Here is a 20169-nt window from a genome sequence, read left to right as displayed (position 1 = left end):
ACATGAACTCACCCACAACAGGGTGGCAGCCAAATACTCCCAGTCTCAGAGCAACCAAATGTACAAGATGAATGAACCATAAGCCTACAGAATCACAAGACCCTCGATCCATATCTTTATTACAGGGAAATGGAAATCTACAGGGAAGGCTCTAAAGAAAGGAGAGATTCAAAAAAGCATTTACAGTGCCTCGTTTTCACATGCAATGGACAACAAAATCCCATAAAAGAGCAATGCCTGACATAACAGCCATGGCAAAGAACCACAGGCACTACAGACACAGAAAGCAAGAGCCTAACCATGAGCACACAAGACCCATGGGTGACAACTGCAATTAGCATCCTCCCCCATGATTTGTGTGAAAAAAACACAGCCATTAAGTCAAGTGTGTCAATTAATGGAGTGGGTTTGCTGCATGCCAGAGCTCCAGCTCTGGATATTGTACCAGGTAAACCCAGACCTATTAAAAGATGGTCTGTTTAAAGTGTGTGTTTGTATCACTGTGTAAACACCTTTGAGATAACATCACAAACAGCTAAGGTGGAAATAACTGAGGGCTAGAGAAATAAAGGGTCCACTTTTCTTGTATGTTTCTTCAAGCAACGCTTTACTTACCCATTCTCTCTAATGAGTCAGTGCAAATTTTTGTATTTTTATCATCAAGAGAAACCAAAGTACTCTTAAAAAGAGAAACAGCCACAGTAGTCACAAGCAGCAGAGAAATTCAACAAAGAGGTAGGATGCGCGCTTACTTTTTAAACCCATTTTTAAAACCTTGTCTGGTTTTCAAGATAACATCTCTTTATCAGCTTTTGTAAGTGTTATGAAGCATATATTCTATTGTGTTCAATGGCAAGTTGCATTCTAGGAGAAATGGAGTTGGCCTTGGGCAAGACAATTTCTACTTCACTTCCCACATTTACAAAACAAGGATAGTATTTGCTTATTTCACAAGAGCAGAGGAAGATTCAAGAGAACTACCAGACTAGAGATCATTCTCACAGGATATTTTAATTGTTGTTTAATATTAATTTCACCAGTCTGGAGAACTAGATGTTTTTAGGAGTAAAAACAAAACACAAATCACTTCAATTTCTTTTTCTAGTTAATAATAGCAAGAGCTGCCTTCTGGCTTGAACACAACCAACCAGATAACATTTATATCCAACCACATTCAACAAACAGAATGTAGAGAAACTGCTCCAAGTTTTTAGAAATCCCATTTTTGTGGCCCACATAGACAGAACACTCCTCTTCAAGGTTCACAAGACACTCTGGCAATGCAAGCACCTTGCATAACTAAGTACCTATTAATTTGTTTGCTGGATACACCCACACTCCCAGGATGGGGACTGTCTATCAGAAAACAGTGCAAAAGCACACAACTGAAAGCTTGTGGAAAGAGACTATAAAAGAAAATTTCTTATCTACACTAAATAAAGCAGATATAAATGAAATTATAACGTTGACTTCATACAGGAGGATTTATGTTTTATGCTTTTCCACTCATGCTACCATGTTTTAGAAGACACAGAATTGGTAAAATAAAAAAAAAAAAAAAAATCAACCAAAACCAGAGAAAACAAGAAAAAACTCACACCACCACCATTTGTCAGCCTTGTGCAGCACCTTATGCTTCGTTCTAGAAGAGGGGGGGTGTTACTCAGTGCCATCATTACTTGGACAAAAATAAACAGTCAAGATAATTCAGGGTGATGTGAATATCACCAAACCTGATCAGCAGCAAACCCAGGCACTCTCAACAAGCCCAGGAAGTAGAACATCAGCTCCAAGCTGACAACAAGAAAATGGGGTTTTTGCACTACTTTGCACTACAAGAGCCCAATAGCAAAGCCAAGCACATGTGTTGGAGATAGTGATTGTCACTGCAAACTATACTGCTATGGAGCTAAAACCTGCATATTAGTGGCTCTAAAATGTAGTCAAGAAGTTAGGGGAGTGAAGCTCTATAAGCCCTGTATTCATCTGGCAGAGCTCCAGAAGCCAGAATGACAAGTACATCATCCAGACAGGTTCTGTGACATTCTGTATTTATACTAACAAAGACCATCACAACATCAGGTCCTTTTTCATCACCATGCACCAACAATGCATGCCATTAGCTTTAAATTCTCTATATAGACACCCATTCTCACCTGCAACACCATTTTCCAGCTTAAGATACCTACCTTTTTTTTCTATTTTTGGCAAACTTCTCTAGCTTTAACTGCCACTATCCATCAATAGAGAGTCCAAGGTCAATCCAGCAGAGCTGTTTGCTTTACCTGATGGTATACTGAAGTACAGCTGCTAATGATCAAGCACTTCTAACAATTTACCTGTTTAGCATCATGTGTTTTGTGGCTGTGGGTGCTTTAAGATGGTCAAGCTGTACACCATCCCTACAGGTATTTCCAAGTGACAAGAGTGAAAAAATAGCTAAGGAGGGGAACACCAACTCATCAAAAACTTTGGCATCTTCTGTGTCACCTCTATCCTGACATCTCACATTTTGCTTGCTTTAAGTAGGAAAAAGAATTGCTCAGGAATGGTGTTATTGCAAAGCATATCTTCCCAAGAAGGAAAGAGGCTCCTCACTTCTGGAATCAGCTTGCACATCCAATCATAAACCCACGTGGCACTTGACAAGAGGATACAGGAAAGTGCACTGATGGGAAAACAACTTGAAAGAGAGACAAACTGCCATAAAAAGTGTCCTGGAGACATCAAGGCACAACCACCTATGAGCAAAACTACATTTTACAATCAGACATCCCCCACATGGCTGTTAACAGCCCAGACACATTAACTAGCAGCACCTGGGTCGCAGCCAAAATAAAACACATCCAGATCTGCACCCATATTGAGATCTAGGGCTTAGATCCTTCTCGCTTGCACACTGCAGGCTGTGCAGCACTTGGAATTTAGAAGAGTGCTTCTGGTTTCTAAAAAGCAGATTTTCTGGTAACACCGAACTGCAGACCCTCCTCTGCTCAGCCTTTCCAAGCTACTTTAGCACCTTCCTCAAACTTGCCTGCAATTAGGCTTCTTGTTAAAAGAGTAATAATATTACTTGAAATCCAAACCCCATGTGCCTGTGCCCCAGAGGCAATACTTGTAGAACGATGGAGGTCAGCAGCACTACTACAAATGCTTCCTGTGATTTCAGAGCAGCATAGGAGAAAAACGGGTGGGTGAAATTATACAGCAGCTCCTGAAGGCGTGAAGGAAAAGAAACGAGGTACGTATCTCCCCTTTGCCCCCCTTCCCCAAAAGCCTTCAAATTCTTGATAAACAATTACGTGAAGCGCTCACAGGTTCTCTCCACCGGGCACATTTGTAAAATAAAGCTCTGCCGCGCAGGAGGAAGAAACAGCAATTGCTTTCAGCCGACAGAGCGACCACAAAGATAAGTTTTCACCGGCGAGACTTCGTGGAACCGCTTTCCCTGCTTGCTAAGACCGCAGCGAACCCCTCCCCTTGTCCCTCACCACTATTTTTGGTACCGCTCTTGCCTCGGCCCCCACTCTGCCCGGGCGCTGCGGGAGGAACCCCCCCGAGTCTCCGCCGAGGCGAGGCAGGTAGCCCGGGGCACCGCCGGGGAGCCGGGCTGTACCTTTAAGGGGCCCGTGGCTGCGGGTGCGCGGCTGCATTCCTGCTCCGCAGCGGCGGCTGTCCCGACACGCCGGGCACGGCAGCCTCCGAGGCAACCTGCGCGCCCGCCCCGGCCCGCCGCGCCGCCCGCACCGCGGGAACAAAGCCCGCGCCCAACTTCCGTGGGGGGCAGCGGCCGCGTGGGCGGCGGGACCCTCCGGTGCTGCCCGGCCGGGATCCGCGCCCCAACCCGCCGGGGGTGGAGGGGTGGACACCGCCAGCCCCACCGCGCCACGGGGGAAGGAAGGGAGGGAGGAAAGCGAGAGCTCCGCGCCCGGGTGCGGGACGGGGCACGGGGTTTCGTCTTGCGGCGGGGCAGGCACAGGGCAGAGCAGGTGAGCGGCGGGGCAGGGCAGGGCTCTCCCCACCGCCCGGCCCGAACGGTGCCCGGGCCCCCCGGGAGGCTGAGGGCGCCGAGGCAGCCGCTTACCTCTGGCGCGGAGCAGCGCTCCCAGCAGAAGCAGCAGCAGCAGGAGCTGCGGAGGAGCCGGCAAGAAGCAGCCCCCGCCGAGCCGCCTCATGGTGGCAGCGCCTGGGCCGCCCGCAGCGACGTCCCGGGCTCCTCCTGAACGCTGCACCCCCGGTCCCTCCGCCGCCACCGCCGCTCGTTCCCTCGGTAGCCGCGACAGCCCCAGGGCTGGGGGTTCTCTCCCCGCTCCGCCCGGCCCAGGCCCGGCCCCAGAGGAGGAGCCCCGCCGGGGCAGCCCCCGCCCCACTCCCCCCAGCGCCGAGGCACTTCAAAAACTTTCGGCACGGCAGAGGCGGTCCCGGGGCCGCGGCTCCGCACCAAGATGCCCCCCCCCCTCCCGTTCACCGCTCCCTGGGGCTGCCGCTCAGCTCCGCAGCGGAACCCCCGGGCCCCGCTCCCTCTCCGCAGGCTGGGAAGCCCTTCCGAAAGCAGCCCCGGTGCCTCAGGGCTGTCACCGCCGGCTCCCACTGTCCCAGCACCCGCATCGTTCCCGGCTCCAAGCTGCCCGACATCCCCCGATGGCTGAGCGCTTCCCTGGTGCCTCGCCACCGCTTCCCGGCTTGTGCCGGCTGCCTGCACCCATGGCAAATGTCATAGCCTCATCCCCGTTTGCCTAACACCCCTCAGAAGCTGAAAGCACCTCATCCCCGAGCCCCTTCCCCAGCATACGTGCTGCTACCTTAGAGGAACAACTTTTTTTTTTCCCCCCTCCGTTCGGGGTAAGTGTTCTAATAGTTGGTGTTTGCCTTAACAGCCGCAGTGCCCGGAGACAGCTGGTAATGTACGTGTCTTGGCTACCCTAAAAAAAAAAAAAAAAGAAAAAAAAGCTACGGTCGTTGCCTGTAGGAGCATAAATTAACACTTGGACAATTGTCTTACCCACCTTCTGGTCTCTCTGCTGGATTTAAAAGCAGACAGGCTTTCATCGGACATCATTGTTATAGCCAGGTTTATGACCCTCTGTGGCAGGATTTGACATTTTAATACATGGGCTTGGCAAGGCAAGAAACAGTTCTTAAATAATTAATCCCAGTTGATTTCAAAGTAGGAGCCTAAACAGAAAGCTGGTTCAGAGAGTCCGAACCCTGGACCACAGGGGAAGATGGGAATTTTGTCAAAATGACACCAAAGGGCCCGTGAAAGGAATGGTCTTATTTAAAATCTTTGCACAGATGAATTTAGAGCTCCAATTAATCCTCTCCTTTAAAGAATCATAAGACAAATCAACAGCAATCCTACTAATTAAGTGTAAAATAGTGAATGCAAAGAATACTATTAAAAATATCAACATCAAGCAGAGACTGACTCTTGACAAGCTGAGATCTTTGTAAGGAAAAAATGAATACAAATAAATAAAACACAGAGCCTCACTGAGGACACACCCCAGGAGCAGAAATACCATATGAAACAGTAAGTAGCAAATTGTACATATATTTAGAATATATGGGCCACAAATTTAAAATAAATCAGGAGTTTTGCTGTATATACAAAATCACTGCTAAGGTATAGATCCCCTTTACATGGATGAGTGCAACAGCACAAGGACTATGGCATTGACTTCCATGCACTTGACAGGCAAAGCATGCAAAGGAGTAAATACAGGTAGCCAAGAAAGATTGATTGAGGTGGAGAGACTAAAAAAACCCTCTCTGTGCTAACACTGACTCAGAAGCAGTGACAGAATGCAACATGGGAAGAATATGCAATTACTGTAGTAGAATAAATTCCAAGATAACACAGTCCAAGATGATGGCTTGAGAACAAGGGGTTGAAGTGAACATCACCCTGGCTGGGGGTTGACTGGCTGGCTAGTGTGCAAAACACTTACTGTAATCCTGTAAAACAAAGGGCAAGAGAACCAAACTTCATATATAGATCCTCAGGTAGTATAAATCAGAGCAGCCCTTGACTTCAGGCTCACAGAAGCTTGTAAGAGGTTTAGATGCCAAAGTATTCCTGTGATAAAGGACAGATACAGAGCCCAGAACTTCCTGGTAATTATATACTTAGGTCACAGACCAGACTTCCAGGTGTTGAGATGAGTATTTTCCCCTGTTTGAACAAAAGTCTTTTGAAAAATATTGCCCTAAACACACATTGCAAAAAATGCCCTAAACATAAATTCTCTCATTAGCTTTTCAGTCCTCCTCTCTCCAGGGAACAAATGTTTTTAACCACTTACGTTTGTTAAAGTGTTTCTAATAGTCCCCTGCATCTTTCCCTGCATTCTTGCCAATAATTTTCCTCTCCAAGCTCAAATTCCCTATAATTTTATCTCTCTCTTATAAATAATTTGAAGATCTTCCAGTGCAATGTTAGAGGAGCACACAGTGTTGTCTTTCACAACAATCTCTTACACAGGTTGCAGTTGAGCAGACAGAAATTTTTATTATTAACCTGTTGATACAATAGAATACAATACAATACAGCCCTGATTCTACATGGAGCCTTTGGGGAATAATTGTAAACTAGATTTATGCCATGTAAAATGGATATATTGGAAAGTGGATATATTTTGAAAGAAAATTAGACCAGATGCTAAATAAGGCTGGTGAAATAGCTGTCTGCTAAGGACTTGCCTCTTTCAGACCAAATAACTTTAAAATGACTGTGCAAGTATCAGAATGATCTTCTGCAGAAGCAAGGTACCTGCTTTTACACACAAGCTGAGGGAGGAATCTTGTTAATTAACGTGGGGTAATTTATAGATCACTGATAATACGCAAGCATTGTAAGAAAGATGAGAAAGAAGTAATTACATTATAATTAACAATTAATTTTATGACAACATGCTTAACAAAGAAAACATACCAGGCATTATAAAGGGAGCAGGGAGAAGATTATTATCATAATAACCATTTTGGGACATAATTCTACCCCCTCAGCTCCAGACAGACACAGCGACAGACACCAACTACCATGGAATAAAAGTCAGAACCACTTTCAGAGTGACTGTAAATGGCAACTTTGTGTCAGGAAAAACAGAACTAAAGACATGGTGTCATTGGGAAAAGGAAGAAAGGAACCAGACCAAGGTAGGATTAATAAGGAACACACACTTTATTTTAAAACTGAGAAACCTTAAAAAGAGGTTAAAAGAAATATGGAATGGGCAGTTTTGGTCTTACTTGTCAAAGTAGTTTTAATGCATTCAAATAAGCCCTTCCTTGGAAAGATCATAGAATGGTTTGGGTTGGAAGGGACCTTAAAGACCATCCAGTTCCAACCCCCTGCATGGGCAGGGACACCTCCCACCAGCCCAGGTTGCTCCAAGCCCCATCCAACCTGACCTGAGACACTGCCAGGGATGGGGCAGCCACAGCTTCCCTGGGAAACCTGGCACAGGGGCTCAGCACCCTCACACTAAAAAATTTCTTCATACTCTCTAACCTAAGTCCACCCTCTTTCAGTTTAAAACCATTACTCATAAGGAAGAAGTTTAACTTTGTAAAGAGCTGTGGCACCTACAGATTTTAGGAAACTTTGGGATCATCTCATGGACCACCATTAATTCTTCTTTGCAGTGCAGAACAGCAAAACCTTTAAATGGCTACATTTGAAAGCTGGGATATGAAGAATGTTGCAAAAGGCCCTTTCTAATTTAATGTCTAAAGTGCAGATTTATTTGGCACCACCATCCCACTCCCCCATTTTTATTTTCTCTGTGTCTGGAAGGTGGGACTGAAAGCAGCCTGCTAGGCAGCTCAAACTCCTACTCTGGGAAAAAAAAAACAAAACAAAACCCAAAAAGACAAATAACCTCAGTAAATTGACTCTCAAACTAGGGAAAAATCAAAACAAAACCAAACCTTTCTTCTTGTTTTCCTTGAGATGGCAGCTCTTCCTGGGTGTCTTGCAAGCTGGTTCTTCTCCTTCTTTTGCTGGTTCCCTTACATCCTCTATGTAAAAATGATGCAAATACACCCTCTCCTATTCCTGGTGAGACTCCTCCCTGCAGTGAAATGGCAATTACCCAGGGCTTTGCAATGTCTGCATTGCAAAGGTAGCTTGTGGCCTAGCCTTAGGAACAATACAGTTTAATACCTTGACTCTGGCTAAGGAAAAAAAATAAAAAAAAAAAAAGAAAAGAGGAAGAGGATAAAAGGAAACTGTTCTTTTAAAAGCTAGAAGTAGAATTCAGCTTGAAGACACAGGCCTAACCACTTTTATTCTCCAAACACATTCAAATGGGTAAGTGGCAAGTTATGGATCCTAAATTAATTTATAACTGCACTGAGAAGCATGTTCCAAAATGTTCCAAAATGTTCCAAAGAGACTGGATGTGGCACTCAGTGCCATGGTCTAGCAACCGCAACGGTGGTTCAAGGGTTGGACTCGATGATCTCTGAGGTCCCTTCCAACCCAGCCAATTCTATGGTTCTATAATTGAAGTTTTTCTTTGACTACAAACTATTAATGTAGTTTGTCATCAGTAGTCTCTGTATTCAGAGGAATAAATCACACAATCAGAAAGAAAAGTGGCCTTATGTCTCAGCACCCAGAATATCTCTGATGGGCCAAGTTTTACTTCCTCAAAAAAAAAAAAAAAAAATAAAATAGCATACATGAATTGGACCTGTAAGAGAAACAAGCAGTCATGGGAATAGATGTGAAAGACACAAACACATTTCTCCCCAAGCTTACAAACCTCTCTTGTTTGCAGAAGCCCTGCCACTATGGAGATGAGTGACATGTAAAAATGTAGACAGAGAGATAAAGAGTGTTTTCTTTCTTGAAGATGATTCAGTTCTAATACTTTACTGGCATGATGGGTTAAGCAAGTACTGCCAGCATGAACAAGATATAACCCTTGAGTCTTTCTGATAAGAGATATGGCACGTCAAGCATCTGCTTCCCTATCAGGTGGCTGAATCTGAGACGCCTCTTAACACCTCTCCCTCTCTCATATTAGCTCTTGATAAATGGGGATGAGAGAACAAATTAATTGCTTCTTACCAGTGAGATCTGAATAAAGGCACAGGTGGGAGCAAGATCCAGAGGTGCACATACCCTCCACATGAGTCTGAGATCAGCCACCCACACGTGTGCACACAAATCCAATCTCCCTCCCAGCCACACGAACTTGTGTCGATGTCATTGCAATTTTGGGATACTGAAGGGTATTGAACATAATATTAGCATCCTGAGAGATGAAGGTAATGTAATTATGCTTCATTCTGGGTCAGCTGAGTTGATGGAAACTTCATCTGTGACTTCAACAAGCAGAAAACCATGCTTCTAATGCACAGGGAAAACTTACTTGCAGAGGCTGCAGGTTTCTGGTTTGTATAACTGAAGAGCACACTGGGTAAGCTTAGGAAATATCAGAAATTGACTCCAGTCACAGAATTTGAGAGAAACTCTGATCCACATCTAAACTTTGAGAGTTCAAAAAACTCTTTTTTCACTAAAACTGTGTAAAGTTCAGCACATGAAGATTGGGAACCTTAATTTTCTTACTACCTGACACGTTATTATCAGTTTCCTATGCAGAATGGTCAATCTATTTTGCTGTGTTTTAAAAACTAGCAAGTTAAAGTTAACAAATCAAAAGAGAACTTTAAATACATTCCTGAGATAAAACTTAATTAATGTATTAATTTGTTACTGTATTTTGGGAGATGTTCAGTGTTTCCTCTCTTCTCTTTAGAATTGCCATGATCTTCAGTTGCTGTTTCAGTCTCCCCTGGTTTGTCTTCTCTCTCAGTAAGTTGTTTGCAAACTATTCCTTCCATCTCTCTTCCAAAGTACTCCAACAACTATAAAATTATATAATCTTTTGGTCTCTATCTCCTCTTCTAGTGATTCCACAAAGATGTTAACCTAGAAAGCACCTCAAGTATTACATACACCAAAGGAAGAAATGTTCATCACTTTGTCCTTTTATATTACAGACTGAAGGATTGGGACACCAATGTGTGCTTTAACAAAAAAACCCAAAAACCAAAAAACAAACAAACAACAAAAAAATACTGACTTCAGCTCTTGCATAGCTGCAGGGTTCCACAGCCCTCTCTCACAACAGCCCTAATAAATACTCAGGCTTTTTTTTATGTACCCAACAAGCTGAACTAAGGATTGTTTTGCCAGAATTCCACAATTTTAACTAATCTGTGCTCTCTTCTCTTTCATTTCTGCTTTCATTTTTTTCCTTACTTCCATTGCTTGCTTTTCTGTGCAGATTTTATAAGATAAAATACTTGCAGAGTATTCTGAGTATGCTAAATCACACAGAAAGTTAAATACCTTTCCCACAAGAGCTGGCCAGCATAGCCCTCAGAGTTACTGCTTCATTTCAGCCCAGGAAGCAATTGCTCACTCCCACATAGATTTTCCTACTCTCCTGCACACACACAGAGCCTTTTACTCATTAAAATTTTCTCATACAAACACCTGGTCTAACAGATAACACAGTCTGGCAGCTAAGTTTGCAAGGAACATTCGATGAGTAGGAATGAAGAATGAAAATTGCAGCCCTTCTTGGGTTACCCCCCAGGATGAGCTAAGCCTTGGCTGTCAGAAATATTTCCTGTGCCAGAATTTCATAATGATATTTATTTTTACCAGGCATTTTAGACTTCTTTCTTTGGCATGAGAGATCCTGCAAACTGCTGCCAGAAACGGCTGTTTTTCTTCTCTGCATCATTAGTGGGGCAGCACTCCAGCACTGAAGGGTCACTTGCTTGGTACTTAAGTACTTTTAAAGATGTTGTCCTTTCCTTCCTGAGGAGATAATGGCAACAAAAAAACTGAAGGAGAGTCTTTCAACAGTTTGCAGTTGCAAAACAGCCAACTTTGATGGCTAACACTAAGCTCAAAACTGAGCAAATTTGGGGCAGTGCATTTAATACATGCCAGGAGTTAATCATACAACTTACAGCTACCCTTGATTTCAAAATGAAGATGTGGCCTCAGGAAATATTCAGTCTACTACTGAATAGTACTACTCAGTCGTAGTAATATTCCCTCTTTTTTGTAAGCAGATCACCCAGAATTCAGAATCACTCCTATGACTGAAGAGTAGATGAATATTTCAAGTTTTTTTTTACCCTAACAACTTGTATTCAAAACAGAAGGATCTTGGAACATGATTAGACCTAAATCCTCAAATGAAAATGAAGGTCAGAAATACAGATCAAATTAGATCAGATCTCTGCTTTCTTTCTGCTCACTGTTTCAAGGGGAAAAAAAATCTCAGCAATCCAGATTACAATGCAGCTAAACTAGTTAAAAAAAAAATTATGGCATCATGTTCAGAGCAGAGTTTCCTGCAGGCTTATGACACCTTACAAGTCAAGTACATTCTTGATTTAAGACTTCCAAGCACAATCAGAGGTGCCAAATGCAAGTCTTTCAGTGGTACAAATGCTGGCCACTTCCCAGAGCTGCTGCTGCTGTCATGTCCTATCACTTGCTGGAAAACACAGCTGCTTCCAGACTTCATCTTGCAGCAGATGTTAGGAGTGAGAAGCTTTGGGAATCTTCTTTCTCTCAAGTCCACTGATCTTACAGAACAATGTAAGTCATTATCTGCTTGTCCAAGTTTTATCTGGAGAGGTAATCTACTATAAATATCACTTTATGAGAAGAAAATTATTGGTTTACCTGTCCTGTGAAACCACTGTGATGCATGTGAATAATTCATTCAGCTTGAGAAGGCTCAGATTACCAGAAGCACCAGAAGTGCTCAGTCTTTCTCTGTAAGGAATAAGCAACACAAAAATTCAGATTTCATCTCATAGTTTCACTGTGATTTTGGCTGATGTTTTTATTTAAAATAATCTTATTTTTAGTGTATGTGTTTATGGAGAGTTTTGTCATAATTCATAAAAGTACTTACTAAATCAGAAATTTATTAGGAGGTTTTTTGTGGGTTTGTAACTGGCTCATATATGAATCATCCAACTTCAGTGCCACTGATCTTTAAAATGTCTTGCATAATAGAATCCTAATTTCACTAACAAGATTTCCAGTAATTCACAGCTCTTAATCTCCATTTCTTCAGACCTGTCCTCAAAACTTCTCTCTGCTTTTGTGCCCAAAAGAACAGATTACCAACAAAGACACAGAGCTGCTTCTTTTTGCCTTTTCTTCTCCTCTCAGATGATTTATCAGCTGTTTAAAGAGAAACTAATTTTGTTGCCACACTTGCAATTTTATTAATTCTCATATAGTAGGTAAAATTCAGCCAGCAAATGTATGGGAATCCTTAAAAATGACAAAGCAAATCCCCCAGAAGCTTGACTAGAGGTGCTTAGTTAACCATTTTAAAACAGGACAAGGTTTTGGACACCCAAAGGATGAACAAGAAAGGCTAAGAGGCAGTTTCCCAGAATTTCTGTGAAAGTGGCTTGCATTAGTTTTGTAGAATTCAGATGGAACAGGACCAAAGACCACACATAAATTAGCTATTTCTGTGTTGTAGTTAAAACACTTAAAATAATAGCACTTCCAGCTGTCACCTGAAGAAAGGTAAAGCTTCCTCCAATACATCTAGATTGGTTTAGAGTTTTTGAGAGTTAAAAAAAAAAAAAGAAAAAAAAAACAGAAAAAGAAAGAAGAAAAAAAAAGATGAGAAATAAAAAAAAGGTGAGTCTCCTCCAATACATCGAGATTTTCTTCTACCTACTTTAGCAATAATTGTTAAAATTCTAAGCAAATAAAACATCCATTCCAAGAAAGTAATAGAGGCCAGACAAAATGACTCAGTGTTTAAAACACAGCATTTCCTCTGGAATTTGTTGCTTAATACCTACTCCTGTTTATTATTTTATATAATATTCTCTCTGAAAGAGGAGCTGTTTCTCAGGAGAATTTTGGCTAATAAAAGGAAAATATTTCAGGCCAACACTGATAGCATCATTTAGGAAGGTGAACATAAACCTAGCAGAGGTTAAAATTAGCAATTAACATAGTGGGGGCAAAAGTATGTGGGAATGGAGGAGAACAGAAATCTGATTTAAGCTAAATTGCTCAGAAACACAAAACAGAAGATGCAGAAGTCAGGTTTTCAGTCCGTGCTGCATAACATAATAAAGAAATATTCTTACATTACACAATTTAAATTACACCACTGACTATTTTCAAACTTGTGGTCACATGGGCTTTTAGTTATTAAATCAGCTCAATTTACCTGAAGGTATGATTTCTGAAACCACTTAAACCATACTTTGCAGTGAATTAAGCTAAATCAAGGTCACTTTAACTCTGAAAGAGGGTGTGCACAAAATTAATCAATGCAGTTCAGCTGATCCTCCTTGGGAGACTGATTTGGATTCCCAAATGTACCTGGCAGGCAAAACTCAGCATTTTTAAGGAAGAGACACCTGTGATTCCTGGTGTAAATGGAAACTCTAAAATTGTACACTATAGGCTTGCCCTAAAGTGAGTTCTGTACCTCTAATAATCTGCCAAGGGCTTGTGACAGAGAAAACCATTTTATTTTTTTTTTCACCATCGTTTTGCCAGCTGAGTCCAAAGGAACATTATGCCCTGCTTAGACTTGCCCCTCTTAGGGCAGCTATTAACCTTCCAGATGTTTTCCAGTGACCCAGAACAGCCTTCTCAGTTTATTGCACTGATCTACCATCCTAAAATCAATATGGGAAAAGAAACTTAATACCTACAGCCAGGCCAGGGGCATTTCTCCCTTTCCAGGTGGTGAGTATCAGAGAACAGGTGAGTGCTACAGCTCATCTCTTGCATCACCTAATCCTGGCTCTGGCAAGGCCAGAGAGAAAGAATAGTAAACAGGAAAGGCTATAAATGGCTCCAGAAACAACATCTTGTTTTTATATAGTTCTGAGTCGATAACAGGCAGGCGCCACTACTACTGAAACTTACCATTATTATGACCACAAATGGGCTCCATGTCCAAAAGGATTCCCTTAGATGGTTTAAGGGAAATTATAATAAAGTCCAACCCATAGAAGCCAAAGAGTAACAAGAAAAAAAAAAAATCCCAGAATGAAAAATATAAATGCTACAATGTAGTATTCAAAACTGCACTTCAAAGGCTTTTTATAAATGAGGGATACAGTCCTCTCCTTGGTCACCCTGGGACAAAAGTAGAGTGCAAAGCCCTTCATCCATTTATTTCTGAGGGGGTTTTCTTCCTTCACAGCTGTTGCCCATCAGCCCCTGGCATGAGGCACCTTCTGATTTTTCAACCCTAAACCAGAATATCTCCACACCTGCCCCCCGTGTGGCCGCTTTTATCTCCTCAGCTTCCCCACCAGCCTCCATCACCTGCCCCTCAGGGCCTCCTCCCAGCCCCTTCCTCACACCCAGGCCGCCATCTTGCCCGCCGCCCTCTCCACAAGGCCAGGGTGCTACATCGCCACGCTCCCTCAGAGATCTTCCCGACGAGGTCATTCCTGATCTCCGGGCTTTGCCTTGACAACCTGCAGACACTGCCCGGGAATGCCGCCCTATCCCCGGGGAATGTGCTGAGTAGCACCCGCCCGGGTGGTTTTAGGCGCGGAACTCGGGCGGCACGGGGCGTGTTCCCAGCCGGGGCGAGCGGCCGAGCAGCGCCGGGCTCCTTAGATACCGACGGGAGCCTTGGAAACGGACGGGAGCCGGGAGGGAGTGGCGGCTGCGAGAAGAGGAGGAAGAGGAGGAGGAGGAGGAGGATGCTGAGCCCTGAGCGGCTCTCGGTACCGGGGCCCGAGTACTTGGGTGAGGAGCGGGCCGGGGCCCGGTGGGGTTGGGGGTGGCTGCGGCCCGGCCTCAGGCCCACGGCGTGCCCCTCAGCTGGGCTTGGCTGAACCGGGCCGGGCCCAGGCGGTTCGGGGTGACTCCGTGTCCGCCCTCTCGGCTGCAGAGGGGACAGCACCTGGGGTTACGGGGAGGAGGCGTAGGGCACCGCTTCTGCGGTGGTCCCTGAGGTGCGGGCTCTGTGAGGGCAGTGCCGGCCTGAGGGGATCTGAGCTGCTGCCTCCTGGCTCCCTGGCGAGGTGTGAGGAGAGACAAGCAGCCTGATTCTGTGTTCTTTTCTCAGCTTTGGAGGGGCCATTCTTATGCTGGGGGATGGTTTGAATGTCAGCTTTTCTTCTGCAACAAGGTAGCGTTGTTAATGTTCCCACGTAAAAGGGAAATCTTCTAACTTGCAACGTGGTCCTTGCCTTACATCATTTTAAACTGGGGCCAACAGTGGGTGTTACTTCTGGATGTTTCTGGAGATTAAGAAGCAAAGTGATTCAGTCTTGAACTGTCAAAAAATAATTATTTGGAAATTTTGGGAAAAAAAAAGTCGATATGACTTCATTTAGTGGCTAAAGAGGAGGTGAATTACAAATAGTAAGCATTTGGAATGTGTTGGATACTGTATTTCTGAAGCGAAACTCTTCAGCCATTACTTTTCTAGGCCCAGGAGGCTGTTTGGTAGTTACTGTTTTAAAGGTCTACAGAATTTACTGTGACTTTCTTGTGCAAGGAAGGGTCAGAAATGGCAGAGATTGGTTTGTGCTACTTGTTCCACCATGATTTTGCCTGCTCTGGTAAGACAAAATAGAACAAGGCTAGAGAAACTCTGCTGCCTTCCAGTAATAAAAAAACCTGTCTTGCAGGGAGGAGACTACAAGAGCTAATGGTTTTTTTGGCCTAGCAATACTACCAATGAGGAGGGACCCGAGTGGTCTTTCAAAGATCATCATTACATTAAAGACAAATGAAATATTTAAGCAAAAGAGTGGCATAATTAATCTTGAAGTAGAATTTATTTGTGCTCTTGCTGCTGGTAGGGTACTTTGCATGGATCTGTGTAACTGCAGTGCTATTCTGTGTTAAGGAAACTCAGAGCAGAAATAAGAGTTTGTTCAGTGCTCTGCTGGAGATGATTCTCTGGAGTCTCACTGTGCTTGAAGTTCTTCTTGCTGATTTTAATTCTGGAGCTAATTCATGTGCTTGAGAACAGTATCACAGTGTGACTTATATATTTGTTATCATACTACATCAGCATTTTCAAACTGCTTGTTACTAGAGACTCCTGACTTGTCCAGAGTTGCTCTAGGCTGAAACTTGCAAAATTTCTCTTTTAATGAGCCAACCAACCTTTAGCTTCATTTAATTGCTTTTTATGAAAAAGGCACTTAACTTTTGCCTGTGGGTAACTTGTCAGAAAGGACTGAAGCACTCAAAACAACCTAGGAAGCAGATGAAAAATTCTAAAAGTGTAAGAATAGACCTGAACTTGAGAAGTGAGACTTCTAAGAGATATGCAAGGTTGTTGGGTGCAAGCAACTTAATAACCTACTTAAAGTGAGCCTCCTTTTATCTCTAATAGAGATGCTGATCTACCATTCCCTTTTTGTTGTGTAAAACCTCCTAAATGATTCTGACACTGGGGTCAGAAGAAAACACGTGTCAGGGTGAACAGTAATTTGTATGAGTCTGTTCTGTTGATCACTTAGGATGTCCTGTTTGTGTTGCAGTGCTTGTTGTTTGAGGGAGGAGAGTGTCTGCTCCAATGTGGTGTTGTTATTAGCTGTAAATGTCACCAAGAGTAAGGTTTTGTCTTTTGTGAGCCTTTGGAACTTAGCAAACTGCTCCCAGGTGCTACTGAGTGAGCTGTGTATTATTAGGAGAAAATCAGTTAAAACAAACAAATTTCAGAGAATATCAACTCTTCCCCCCAAAAATAAACACACTTCCCCACACGTTTTCATAAGATGCTTTTGTGAGGAGGCTCAGGGGAGACCTCATCACTCTCTACAACTCCTTGAAAGGAGGTTGGAGCCAGGGGGGGGTTGGGCTCTTTTCCCAGATGACTTTCAACAAGACAAGAGGGCACGGTCTCAAGTTGTGCCAGGGGAGGTTTAGGTTGGATATTAGAAAGAATTTCTTTATGGAGAGGGTGATCAGACATTGGAATGGGCTGCCCAGGGAAGTAGTGGATTCTCCGTGTCTGGAGATATTTCAAAAGAGACTGGATGTGGCACTCAGTGCCATGGGCTGGGAACCACAGGGGGAGTGGATCAAGGGTTGGACTTGATGATCTCTGAGGTCCCTTCCAACCCAGCCAGTTCTATGATTCTGAACTCACCGTTCTTTGGGTTTGTTTTATTGTGTGCCTCAAAGTTATGGAAGTGTAACCAATTGTGGTAAGTTTCACTTTCTGTAATTTCATTCTTAAATTGTGTTGCTCCAGGCTGCCATATGAGATATTCCCAGTCTCCCAGATCAGATGGCACTGTCTTTCCTGACCTGGAATGGGCAAGCTTCACCCAACCTCTTTGTCCTTTTTCCTTTTTTTTCAATACCAAAACCAGACCAACAAATAAAAGGAGTGGCCACAATAACATTGGGTGCTACTTGCCATGTGCCACAACTTATTTTCTGTTCTGTTTTTTTTCCTATTTGAGATTACCATATCCAATTAGGATGCTCTGAGGAAAAATAAAAGCAGTTGTAAGTTAAAATAGAACTGAACAGGGAAAGTAATAAGTGTTCCTGCAAAATTAAAAAAAAAAAAAAAGCAAGACTTCTCATCACCAGTAGTTGTGAAACTGTTGGAAGAACAACAGAGATCACTGATCCTCAGTCTGTAGGAAAAGGAGATGAAGCCTGCAGACTTGGCAGGAAGGCTGCAGTGAAGATACTATTGTAACAAGCAGGATGTTTTAAGCGGCATTTTCACTCAACAGACAACAGTGTTTGGGGATAGTGATGAAAATGTGTTTCTCATTTGACAGGCGAGACTGGAAATACAGTAGGCAAAATGAGGCCAATTTGAGACACTTTTCCATGCCTTCTTCATTATGCTTTAATAACTGGTGATTGCTCAGTTATTTATAGCAAGGCAGTGGAGCACTTACTGTATTGTTCTGCTCATACAGCTGTCTTCTGAAGCCTCAAATTGTATTCCCTCCCCCTTTTGCTTCTGGAGAAAAAGCAGCAAATTTCTGAACTCGTATTTGTCTCTGGATTTTCCTTCACTCTGCTCCCTGACTCCAGGATGTGCTTTCTTTTCTTCCTTTGCCAATGTAAGACATGTAAGAACACAACCACTCTATTAGGGAAGTGGCTTATCAGTAAAGCACAGGGCTATTAAGCACCAGAAATGTGTTTGTGTTTCCTCACCTCTCTCATACAAGGTCTTGGACTTGATGAGTAGGAGGGACATTCATGGTCCTGGTGATTTTACAGAACTCCCAGCAGAAAATTTCATTTGTGTAGGGACATTGCAGATATCCAGGATTTATTCTTCTTCTTAACAGGTGATGATTTCTAGCAGCTGGATGACATCTTGCAGGAAGTGGCCTACTGGAGGGACTTGGACAATTAAGTGAGTCTGTGTGCAGCCTCTGGAGTGCAAACTGGAATAGTACAGTGTCATGATTTGTTATTAATATGCTGATTGAAACAAATTTTCAGTTAGGATCAAGAATGAATTATAAACAGAAACACTTCTCAATTATTATTAATTTTTTTTTTGTCAAGAGTTGGTTTGAAATTGTGAACATAAAATGATATGAATTGTGCTGTGGCCACTTGACATATGTTCCTGACTAACAGCAGCACATCTCACATCATATGCTATCTCTGCTATGTCAAGGTCTGCTTGTACTTAATTTCACATTATTTCCCTCAAAAAAATTTTTTTGAGGGTGAATAGGAAATGACACTGGGAAGCTGTGCAAAGCTGGAAGGAGCTACAGCTGTACAGGGATTCAGCTTTTAGGATGGCTGGTTTGTTGACATCCTTCCCTTGCTCAGGCCATTCCCTGGTGATATCTGAAAAGGTTAAATCCCAAATGATATCTGAAAAGATTAAAAAGAGCATCCTTAAAGAAGATTACTGCTGAAAAAACTTCCATAGTTGAGATTATTTTGGTTTTGCAGTTTGTATCTTTATGATTTCCTTCTTGCATTATTATTGTTTTGTGTTAAATCGGTTGTGTATTACTAAAGATGTCTTTGTAATGTGCCTAAAAGAGCAGTGTCAGTAGTTAAGCTCCAATTTAGAATAAATATTAAAAGGTTATTTAGCTGTTATTTTATACACTCTTAGAGATTTAAAAATGCCACAAATATTCCAAATACATGAAAGCTTGTTATGCTTTTGAACTTGTGATAAATGAGATGAATCACAGTGTTCATTGCATCCAACAGTGTGTTTTTGGCACTTCAGTTGAGGAGGAGGCAAACAATTAACAAAAGCTGATCAAGGAATTCCCACTTTGGATTTTTCAACACACTCAGTTATGCCAGGAATGAACCAGCCATTAAAAAACCAAACCCAATGCCCTCTTACAGTACAAATTGGTTTTGGTAAACACTGTGTTCCAGAAATCATCTTTCATGAAGAGCTGAGCAATAATGTAGCTAGCTGATGGGATGGTCATGGGATAAATAAGTACTTGCCTTTACTCTAAGGCTCTGTTCTGCTTCTTCCTTAAAGTTTTGTGATATGCATTTTACTATCCTATACCAATTCTCTCAAATCATACTCTTTCTTCACCTTGGTTGGTGCTTTTTGTTTGTTTGTTTTTTCCTGCATCTGCTGCTGTTTTTATTGCCTCCTTTAGCCATCTTGCATTTGCTATTCCTTTCAAGTATGGCATGCAGCATCACTTCTTTGGAAATGCCATGGTAAACTGATCTTCAGGTTTTCTTCTCTGCCTGTAGAAAAGACAAACTTGTTGGGAAGAGAAGCTTCTTATTTATCTGGCATTAGGGAGATGCACTTGAGTTGCAAAATGGGGGAGACTAACGTGCAAAAAAGGTATTGTTAATGTGATGGCATTGCTGAGGTCTTAATCCAATCTGTTGCTAAGCAGTCCTGATAATAAAAATGTTAGAGATGTGCAATACATCACTTGGAGGTGATGTGTGTTTCCTTCCATCCTCCTGAATTTCTGGCTTTGATAATTTCAGTGCTTATATTCTGTTTCATGCAATGGTATTGTGTTAAATTTTCCTTCAAGTTTTTTTTCAAGTATCAACACTTGTTCTTACAAATCAATCCTATGAGTTGCCAGATTGTTTATTCTCATAAGAAGACTGAAAAAAGTCATTCAGGGGCTTATAAAAGGACTGTTTTT

At 42.7% G+C, this 20169-nt stretch overlaps 2 protein-coding genes across 6 annotated transcripts in view; one reads left to right on the top strand and one right to left on the bottom strand.

The window, feature by feature from the left end:
- LOC103532504 (low-density lipoprotein receptor-related protein 4) overlaps window positions 1–4261 on the bottom strand; it is an 84478-nt gene extending 80217 nt beyond the window's left edge. For 3 of the 4 annotated variants that reach the window (XM_030452121.1, XM_030452122.1, XM_030452124.1), the window contains exon 1: window positions 4085–4261. In XM_030452121.1, the coding sequence (XP_030307981.1) occupies window positions 4085–4175 (91 nt within the window). In that variant the 5' untranslated portion in view covers window positions 4176–4261. Of the gene's footprint in view, window positions 1–3616; window positions 3682–4084 lie in introns of those variants that run through there. The other variant, XM_030452123.1, reaches the window with a different exon arrangement.
- A 10282-nt stretch (window positions 4262–14543) lies between these two features.
- The window catches only part of C5AH11orf49 (chromosome 5A C11orf49 homolog), a 78736-nt gene continuing 73110 nt past the window's right edge, over window positions 14544–20169 (top strand). For both annotated transcript variants that reach the window (XM_008498267.2, XM_030452659.1), the window contains exon 1: window positions 14544–14803. In XM_008498267.2, coding sequence (XP_008496489.1) covers window positions 14758–14803 — 46 coding nt within the window. In that variant the 5' untranslated portion in view covers window positions 14544–14757. The remainder of the gene's footprint in view (window positions 14804–20169) is intronic.

This window comes from Calypte anna, chromosome 5A (assembly GCF_003957555.1).
Source record: "Calypte anna isolate BGI_N300 chromosome 5A, bCalAnn1_v1.p, whole genome shotgun sequence".
Taxonomy (NCBI): domain Eukaryota; kingdom Metazoa; phylum Chordata; class Aves; order Apodiformes; family Trochilidae; genus Calypte; species Calypte anna.
Note: the sequence above shows the minus strand (reverse complement) of the source record. Positions and strands in the feature narration are given on the sequence as shown.